General features: G+C 38.3%; 1 protein-coding gene across 1 annotated transcript; it reads right to left on the reverse strand.

Annotated features, from left to right (window-relative positions):
* Positions 1–1,267: 1,267 nt before the first annotated feature.
* LOC115214795 lies at positions 1,268–6,167 on the reverse strand. Its single transcript, XM_029783826.2, has 2 exons — positions 5,519–6,167; positions 1,268–2,678 (listed from the first exon to the last, which is right to left on the reverse strand). Exons 1-2 carry the CDS (start codon positions 6,136–6,138, stop codon positions 2,453–2,455), a joined length of 846 nt encoding a protein of 281 aa, XP_029639686.1. The 5' UTR covers positions 6,139–6,167; the 3' UTR covers positions 1,268–2,452.
* Between the last annotated feature and the right edge of the window lie 4,618 nt (positions 6,168–10,785).

Below are 10,785 nucleotides of genomic sequence, written 5' to 3' on the forward strand. Positions count from 1 at the left end.
GTCGACCAAAAACTGATTGGTCAAAGAATGGCACCTTAGTAATAAATTGAAATCGTTTTCTCGCACCATGAGTCGATAGGTGTAAAATGCCTTGCAGGAAACCTTCTTGTCAAGAAGTGTGAGAATTGTGGGATCAACCTTTTGAATTTCTAAGTGGTATCCATCCTCTCCATGAGGAAAAAGGAGAGGGTACTGCAAGCAATCGTAACATCGGTGTAATTCTGATATATAGGTGTGTGTGTGTGTGTGCACATATTATATATATATATATGTATAAATTAAATTAGAGATAAAACCACTAATAGGCAAATGAAACAGTAAAAAACCAAAAACAAAAACATAAAAATAAAAAATATAATATAGAAAATATATAAAATATAAAATTTATATATATATATGTATATATGTGTGTGTGCGCTGGAGTCTCTCTCATACGTGAATTCGACTGGTAAGCAGGTAACCTTGTCTTTGTATTTGGTCGATCGACGCGTTGACAGGTAGACAATAGAATGCGATGGCGATGGAATATTTGTTTCTCTGTATGAATGCAGACAGATACATAAGTGAAAGTTATGGGAAGCTAAGAGATAGAGTGAGTGAAAATGTTCTGGGAAGAGAGGAAATAGCGAGAGTGAGTTGAGGAAGACAGATACGTTAAATAACGGGAGTGGACTTGTCAAAGTTATAAATGGAAGGGGAGTTAGGGGGGAATGGAGGAAATAGCGTGAGTGAGGAAGATGGCCCCTAGCAACCACACCTTTTAAGATAGGGATTTCTAAGGTAGCCCACGGGCATCGTCACCTCATTCTACATGTCCCTGTAAATTTTGGAGCGAATCAGATGGGATGTAGTGGCATTGAAAGCGAACCAAGCGGTAAAAACTCATTTCAGTTTTATATATAGAGATTAGCTTTCGATGGAAACTCCTTCATGTACTGTTCTATTTATTACTATCTTAACTATTCAAATTGGGATGCCACTTGTATAATGATCAATAGCTTTGGACCTGATGCTATTCAATCTTCTTTATCACCCATGCTGTTACAAAGTGGCTTAAAAAAGACCCCCCAACCCAGTTTCAATTACTGTACAACTTCTCCCATTAAACAGCTCAACAGCTGGGACTGAGCTAACTAGATTTTATAACAGTTTACTTATGGAAGCACCGAGTACTCTTTTTGTATAGCTATAAGCCTTGATCTCAAATATAAATATGTAGGTACATCACATGAGTAGGTGAGCAAATGAAAGAAAGCAGCACTCAACATTGTTGTAGTTTTATGTATTTAATAACATGTTGACTCAACTTTTCTTTAAAAAGTCATGGATGTAGAAAACATGCATGTCCTCATAAGTATGGAGTCAGAGTGGAGAGAATTTAAAATGGTTTCACAGTGGCAATATTTAGGCCTCCATTGGTCAGTTCAGCTAGTCCACAACAGCAATTCTTGCATTTTTGCTCCATGCAGTTGATAGGATGGATGTTAGTGTCAATTGGTACTCCACGGAGAATGGCAATTCAGCAACATCAGTTACTATTTCATTTGGTGGTATCAAGTTACATATCAGTATGTGTTGTTCATGGTTACTTGCTATAAATACATGATAGTACATGGAATAGGAGATAATCTTGCTGGGGATAACAAGGATCACAGTTGTGAAATTTCTGAGTTATCAGTGGCCAACAGTTTAAAGCTCATTAACAAGGTGTATCCTTGGAAGTGACTGCAATAGGATGGATACTATATGTAGTTGACAACTGTGAACACAAGATGTGTCAGGAGGGGTCCTGGAGTTAAAATTGGTTACTTAGAATATTATGTACTTTGTTAAACCAATTCTGTTATCTATTACATTTTTGGCACCATGTCATTTCTATGCATGAGGCCTTTAATAGAATATTTCTATCATTTCAGTGTTCTTACCAACTAAATTTTTCTGATAATGCTTCAAATTTTCAGTCTCAGCTGTGAGAATATTGTTCCCTTTTTCTTTATTTTTGTCTGTATAACTGCAATCAATATTTCAAATTTTTTTTTATTAATTTCAAAACAATCGTTTTTTTTAGTCTATACAATATCAGTAATATTACTATGTTTGTTGCAGTTAAAAGTAACAGACATCATTATTAACATGAGGCACCCATTATTGAAGTTGAAAGCAGAAACATTAGGGATAGTCACTGAAATGCTGAAAATATCCAACAAAATGTGCTACTTATCATACTCTGTGACTGACACAGATTTGGTCAGCTTGGGGCTATAGTAGGAGATATTTGCCTGAGGTGCCATTCAGTGAAACTAAACCTGAACCCAGGTAGTTGGGAAAGAAATTTCTTCACCTTACAGCCAAACCCAAGAAAACGTATTCAACCCATGGAAGCATGGAAAAAAAAATGAGGATGATGAGACTATTTTAGCACAACAATCTCATAATTTGATAATCTTAGTTATTATTTCAGTTCATCAGAGATGTCAACTTGTTTAAAAAGCAGATTTAATTTTTCTTCCAAGCATGCCTTCTCAGCTTGTTTTTCAGCTAATGTTATGTTCAATAAATTAAAACTTGCAGGCAATTTTTCATAGACTGACAATTTCGTTTGAATTGTGGAAGTTAATCTCTGCAATTTGGATACCTCCTGAGAATTTTTCTCTAAATGTCCATGATGTAGATAAGATCTGAAAAACAAATGTGAAGATCATTTACCTATAAGACAAGAATAAAATCAGAAGTCAAACTAACATGTCTTAATCAAATATACAAAGATACTGTAAATAAAAATTATATCATGCTGAAACCTTAACCAAAATTTGGTAGACCAAATTAGTATAAATTTACTCAATAAGACTATATACAATTATAAATAAGTGGAACATATCAAAATTATTGGTAATTAGCACTACATGTATGCACACTTATTTAGGGGTCGCTGGGCCAGGCCAAAATTGTATTTAGGGTCATGACCAAAAAAGTTTGGGTATAGAGGGCATTATCAAGCTTATTGAAAATATGAAATTTACTAATTGCACCAATAGCCTTCAAAAGTTATTTAAAGCAGTATTTCAAGTCCTTTGAATCTATTTATACAAGAAGATAGAACTAAAATCATGTAGGGGCCAGTCAGGCAGTACTACCAACGGCCACACTCAAATGGCATTTTTACATGTCACCTGCACAGGTGCTAGTCTAGTGGCACTGGCAACACCCTTGCTTGAATGTTGTTTTTCACATACCACCAGCACAAGTGGTAGTAAGGCGATGCTGGTAACGATCACGATCAGATGGTGCTCTTAGCGCAGCACTAGCACGGATACCAGTCATGTGGTGCTATCATCGAATTTGATTTCGATTTCACTTGCTTCAACAGGTCTTCGCAAGCAGAGTTTAGTGTCCAATGAAAGTAAGGTACGCTTAAGTGGGCTGGTTACACCACGGATTATCGTCTCACTTGGCTTGCTGGGTCTTCTCAAGCAAAGCATATTTCCAATGGTCTCAGTCACTAGTCAGTGACTAATTAGAGTACTACTAGCGAACAGTGCGCGCATCTGCGCTAGCTAGTCATGACTAGTCAATCCATACCCTGTGTTTTTGTGTGTTACTCTTTTACTTGTTTCAGCCATTTGACTGCGGCCATGCTGGAGCACCGCCTTTAGTCGAGCAAATCGACCCCCTATTGTTTGTAAGTCTAGTACTTATTCTATCAGTCTCTTTTGACGTTAACACACCAGCATCGATTGTCAAGCGATGTTGGGGGTACAAACTGACACAAACACACATAAATATATACATATATAAGACGGGCTTCTCTCAGTTTCAGTCAAACCAAATCCACTCACAAGGCTTTGGTCGGCCCGAGGCTATAGTAGAAGACACTTGCCCAAGGTGCCACGCAGTGGGACTGAACCCGGAACCATGTGGTTGGTGAGCAAGCTACTTACCACACAACCACTCCTACGCCTATGTTATTTACTTTGCTAGGTAGTCGTTGTAGGATCAACTAGTCACGACTAGCTAGCTCGACTGCGCGTACCGGGACCGCTGTTCGGTAGTAGTACCTCATACTAGCTTCATTTCTTTCAAGCCGATGCATGACCTCAGCACTCACAGTGGTCAATGGGAACAGAAAAAAAAATTAAACAAGCCTGGTGGGTGTTAGCAATTATGTAGAAAGTGAATATGAAAGAAAAAATGCGCGATGACGACCCTGCGGTGGGGAAGGGACATTCGGAAAATTCACAAGATCCGATTCAATATATGGTACTATTTAAGAAGTACCTAAATATATATAAAATATATTTTACGGAATGCCACGATTTTGGTTATGGAGGATCCGATTCTGGGGGTAAAAATTTAAATCGCATTTTCAAAATTTAAATCCACCCCCCACCCTTCATTTTTCCGTAAATAAGTTTTAAAAAAAAATTATTTCACACGAATTACTTTGTCATATTACTTCGGGAAATTGCTCTGAAAGAAATCTTTGCAGAAAGGTGAGTAGATTGATTACATTATGTTAATGCAGTTTTGTGAGATTTGGCTGTTATTTCTAGCATATGGATAGCCTGCTTTGACGGCCTGAGTGTATATTCATTCTTTTATTTTACTTGTTTCAGTCATTTGACTGCGGTCATGCTGGAGCACCGCCTTTGGTCGAGCAAATCTTTCGAAGCCTAGTAATTATTCTATCGGTGTCTTTTGCCGAACTGCTAAGTTACGGTTACATAAACACACCAGCATCGGTTGTCAAGCGATGGTGAGTGGACAAACACACACACATATGTATATACATATATATGATGGGCTTCTTTCAGTTTCCAAATCCACTCACAAGGATTTGGTCGGCCCGAGGCTATAATAGAAGACACTCGCCCAAGGTGCCACGCAGTTGGACTGAACCTGGAACCATGTGGTTGGTTGAAATTTTACAAATTTTATTATTTTTCTACGTATTTCGCAAATATAAAAAAAAATTAAAATTCCGGGAAAAGTGAGAAATGAAGGGGCAGGGGTAATTGAAATGTTGGAGGGAATGAGGGAAACTGTGGAAGAGGTAGAGCCAGGAAGACTTGGGATAAGGTGGTGAAGCATCCGATGGATGTGTTATGTCAGCGTGCAAGAGAGACGACTATGCTGCTATGGTGATGTGTTGTATATGGATGAGAACGGCTGTTCTTATCAAATGTGGAGCAAGCCCTATCTTTCGAGGAAATGGTATGTGTCTAAAAATACGGTTTGCTTAAAATACCGAGACGAAATATTGTTTAAAAATTCTGAAATCCCCTATACTGAAAGATTACCCTGTTTGTAATTAAATACTTAATTACCCATCTCCTCGTAATATAAACAATATTTAGCTCCCTATTGTAAACAATATTTTGTTTTGCTATTATGCATTCTCTCGAAAATAAGCTGTGATTTTTAATATTTAGTTTTCAAACTTGCAAGTGCACAACCAGAACTTCAATCGTAAATAGTTTTGAACATAATTTTGTAGGAAAACCAAAAAAAAGATTCATACTTAACGCCGGTTTCAGTTAATTTCTTGTTCTCTTGATTAAAGCGATTCTTATAGGAATTGTTCTTTGACGCAAAATATTTACTCATTTTCATCTCTTCTTCTAATTTAGAAGAGGTCATTCTTTTACGTAAACAGTCAGTTGTTTCTATGAGTTGTTCGTTATCAATTTGGCCACTGGTCGAGGAATTCAAGTCGAAAAGGCTTTGCTTGGAAGCAATGCCATCATTTTTCAAGAGAGCAAATTTTTGGTGCAAATACATTAATGCCATCATGTAACAATTGTCACTGAAATTATCATTAATTTGATTGGAAAACAGTTTCTGGGCAAGTGTTGTCAATATTTTCAGATTACTAAAGCCAGACGTGTTTAGCAGAGCAGGAACGATTCCCAGATATTCTGTGGCTGCCTTGTAAGAGAACATTTCTTGTCGGTATTCCATGGTTTTGTCATGTAAATCGGATAATCTTAACACATCATTTTTCTTTGAAATTTTGTTTATACACATCAGTTGCTTCAGTAGACACAAACTTCGATTATTAGCTTCATATAAATAATCCCCTTTCCCTAATATTTCCTGAAGCCATTCTTCAATTTCAAACGAACTTTCCACATCCGACATGATGAATGCAGTTGAAAATTTAAATCGCGCGCCGTCGGCAGTGCGCATGACACGAATTGCGTCATCGCCATCAGATGCGCGATTTAAATTGCGTCATCGCCATCAGATGCGCGAGTTGACCAATCAGAAGTGGTATCTTAGGTTAGGCGTGGTTAGTGCCAACAGCCTGGAGTCTATCAAGGCAAATTATAAATATTATTTTTGGAATTTCAACCAATTTCGATGTCAGCAGTCATAGTTATCCGAAAATATATATAACGAAGATATGTATTGGTTTAGTTTATAGAACAAGTTTGTGAAGTTCATACAGTTCTATATTTAAGGGATGGGGAATTATGCGCATTATTTACATTTGACGGTTATTTGTCCTCATATTATTTGTTGTTAATGCAACGTTTCGGCTGATATCGGAATGAGAACCTGGATTCTCATTCGTAAGGTATTTTTTGTTGTTGATTTTGTTGATGTCGTCGTCGTCGTTGTAGTTGTTGTTGTCGTCGTTATTATTATTATTATTATTATTATTATTATTATTATTATTATTATTATTATGCCGTGGGCATATGGCGTAGTGGTTAAGAGCGCGGGCTACTAATCCCAAAATTCCGAGTTCGATTCCAGGCAGTGACCTGAATAATAATAACATCGAAAAATACCTTCCAGGTTCGAAATTTTCCCAAGACACCTGATGAAAGCTGGAGGGTATATCAGCCGAAACGTTGTGTTTGCAATAAGCAAGATGAGGACAAATATCTGTCAAGTGTAAATCTGTGAAGTTCCAAATACAAAATATTAATTATTCTTAAATAATGTTGTTGCTATGAACACCACATATACATTTTGAACTGCATGCGCGTGCACACACATGCATGCATGGTTAATTAATGTAGACCATACAGCTTTTGTATCCTGACTATGAATTCTCATTTGTACCTAGAAGTTTGGGATGAGGTTGGGCAGTCTGTGTGGAAGGGGAACTGAAGTGTGTGAGGAATTGAGGAAGGGGAGGGTGGATGTGTGCTGTGTGCAGGAGGTTAGGTGGAGTGGCCAGTGTGCAAGATTTGTGGGGGTTGAAGGAAGAAGGTACAAGTTGTAGTGTTTGGAAAATAGCTGGGGGACTGGAGGAGTTGGAGTTTTGGTGAAGGAAGAAATCTGTGAGAAGGTGGTGGAGGTCAGGGGAAAGAGTGACAGAGTGATGACAGTAATGTTAGCATTTGAGGAAGAAGTGGTGAAAGGTGATTTGTGGGTATGGTCTGCAAAGTGGAAGAGGGATCACTGAGAAAGAGCGGTTCTTTGATGAAATGGTGATTGAGTGGGACTTACATAGGGTAGATGAATTGGTTTTGGGCATGGGTGATTTTAATGGACATGTTGGGAAATGGATCCAGGGCTTTGAGGGTATGCATGGGGGAAATTGAATTGGGGAGAGAAATTTGGAAGGATGCTGTTGGAGTTTTGCGATGAAAAAGAATTTTGTGTGGCGAATACGTGGTTTAGGAAAACAGAAAAGGAATGTGGCTTTCAGTGCAGAAGGGAATGAGAAAGAGATTGATTTTGTGTTGGTTGGCAGGAAAAACAGAAAATATCTGAGAGAAGTGAAGACAATACCAAAGGGAGTTGCAGCACAGGTTGGTGGTTGCTAACTTGGATAAGAGGAAAGTTAAAAAGTGTGTGAGAAAGGGCATGGTTGAGAGGAGAAAGGTCTGAAACTGAAGGAAGAAGAAACATGAGCAAAGTTTGAGGAAAGAGATGGGGAGTTGGTAAGCATTGATGCACCGGATTTGTGGAAGTCTTTTAAAGATGGGGTACTAAAGGCATGTGATGAAGGGTAGGAGAGATTGAGGAAATACATGATGGTGGAATGAGGAGGTGAGGGATGCGACAGCGAGGAAGGAGGCACACAAAGCTTTATGTAATAATAGGACTGAGCAAATGAAAGCCATGTATAATAGAAGAATCGTGTGAGGAGGGTGGTTGTGAGATTTATGAGTAAGGAGGCTAAGGAGAGGTTGAGCAGGTTGGATGAGAACTCAGATAGAGTGTTTATGTTTATTAAATCAATGTAAAAAATGGTGGAAGAGATGTTGAGGGCAGAAGATGCATGAGGGGGCAGTGATGAAAGGTTGGATTTTAGTGAGAAAGACAGGGGAAGAGTTTGGAAGGAATTATGAATGGGAGGGTGGAAGTTAATGTGATGAAGGGGCCAATGGAGAGGATTAGTCGGGAAGACGTAGTAGAGGCAATGAAGGAAATGAAAACAGGAAAGGCAGCTGGTCCATCAGACATAAGTGTTGAAATGATAACTGCAAGTGGAGAGATAGGGATTGTTGTGATGATGGAGTTCTGCCAGGGCATGCTGGATGGAAGAGGAATGCCAGATGATTGGGCACTAAGTCTGGTGGTACAGATCTTCAAGGGGAAGGTGGATGCAATGAGTTGTGGGGCATATAAAGGAGTGAAGTTATTGGAGAATGCAATGAAGACAGTGGAAAGGGTATTGAAGAGGAGAATCCAGAAAGGGGTGGATGAGATGCAGGAAGGGGGACAATAGATTGCAGGAGGAATACCAAGATAAAGGGAAGGAGTTGTACTTGTGCTTCGTTGATCTGGAGAAGGCATTTGATAGGGTTCCAAGGAAGGTGATTGAGTGAGCATTGAGAAAGAGAGGTGTAATAGAGGTAACAGTGAGAGCAGTGATGAGTGTGTATGAGGGGCTAAAGACAAGAGTGAGAATTGGATCAGAGCTGTCGGAGAAGTTTGTGGTGAAAGTTGGTGTGCATCAGGAATCTGTGTTGTCACCATTGTTGTTTGCAATAATGGTTGATGTGGTGACAGAGAGTGCAAAAGAGGGATTGATAATGGAGATACTGTATGACCATGTTCTGATGAGTGAGAAGATGGAGGGAGAAGTCTTGGAAATGGAAGGTGTCATTTGAAAGCAAGGGTTTGAAGGTAAAACTCGGGAAGACAAAGGTGATGGTGAGTGGGGTGGAAGGTGAAGTATTAGTGGATAAGGTGGATCCATGTGGTGTATGTAGGAGGAGGGTAATGGCAAATGCAATATTGCGTACGAGATGTGAGAAATGGATTCATGGTAGATGTACGAAAATGAAGGGTCGAGAGGTTTATGTGAGATTTTTCGCCAACTTCTTACAACTTTTCTTGTTGTACTGAAACCTGCGCTGTGAGTGAGATCTTCCTTTCGCTTCACTTCGTAAATTTTGCTCAGTTATAGTTTTACAAGATGGGCAACACATTTGTTTGGCCATGAGCACCAAGTTCCTGGCAATAACTTTCTGTTTTAACCTTTTTATAATACCTCTTTTACCACCGGAAATTTCCTTGAAATTTTATCAAAACAAAGCCGGCCAATATTCAATTTGACGGCCAGATTTTTTAATTAATTTTAATTTATTTTGTGTTAAAGTTGTCATATTTCGGTAATTTTAACCAATCAATGGCGTGTACTCAGCTGAAGAAAATTAGTGCTGCTGTTTGCGACCAAGTCCATTATATATATATATATATATATATATGTGTGTGTGTATATACATACACTCACATTAATAAAAGACAGAGGATCTTTTCGGTTTGAAAGGCAGTTTTTTAAAATAATTTCCACGTAACTAAACACTTTTAAACTTCATATACTGGTAGAATGTGTTTATAAAACATCTTCTCTTGGCTTTATTGAGAAAATTCTATAGTTTGTAAGATATTTGTTGTTTTTTCTTCAATTTCTGCAATTTCAACCAATCAATGACGTCTATTGAGGTAAAAAACATTCCGTGCCGTATGAATATGTCTCTCGTTTAAGAAACAGATTAGGTTTATTTACATTTGTGAAGAAAAAAGATACCCTTCCCCCCACCCTAACCCTAAAACAGATTGAAATGCAATAGATCGATACTAGGGTCATAATTATGGGTGACAATTTCATATGACACAGCTAGAAAAAAACTGCCGTTCAAACCGAAAAGATCCGAAGGGCAGATTCTTAACCCATTTAATTGGGTACTAAGATGTTTATAATTATGTCCATTGTTTTCAAAGGAGGATTATATTTAAACACTTGCCATATCAAAGTCATGGCAAGAATTATGTTTCTTGTTTGCAAGGGAGGTAATTTGAAAAGAAGTCTTGGTATTTTCGCAAATCTTGGCTGGTAGAGTTACTTCCCTTAGAAAAAGATATATATTTATCAATTTTTAAGTGAGAATTTTGCCTTGAAATATCTTAAATGTGGCAGGCACAATGTATGGACCCAAGGGTACGGAGGTGAAATAGAATCAGACGGAATTTTAACTCGGGACATAAAGTCTGACAAAATATAACACTATTTCATGTATTTTTCTTTAATACACGCACACACACGTGTGTGGATATAACTATATATCTGCATGTGTGTGTGTGTGTGTAGTGTTTCCAGGAAGGTGTGTGTGTGTTGGGCGTTTGTACGTGTGCACGCGTGTGTATCTATATATATGTATGTATGTATGTGTCTTAGCGTGAGGTGTACGTTTAGGGCTATAGGGTTAGTTGTCTTCTTTCTCGTACACGATTACTTCGACATAGGTTCACCTTGTTCGTCTTACAGCTGCTACTCGTCATTCACCTTGTCCCCTCCATCTCTGTACTTTACTCTTT

The sequence above is a fragment of the Octopus sinensis genome, linkage group LG8 (assembly GCF_006345805.1).
Source record: "Octopus sinensis linkage group LG8, ASM634580v1, whole genome shotgun sequence".
Taxonomy (NCBI): Eukaryota; Metazoa; Mollusca; class Cephalopoda; order Octopoda; family Octopodidae; genus Octopus; species Octopus sinensis.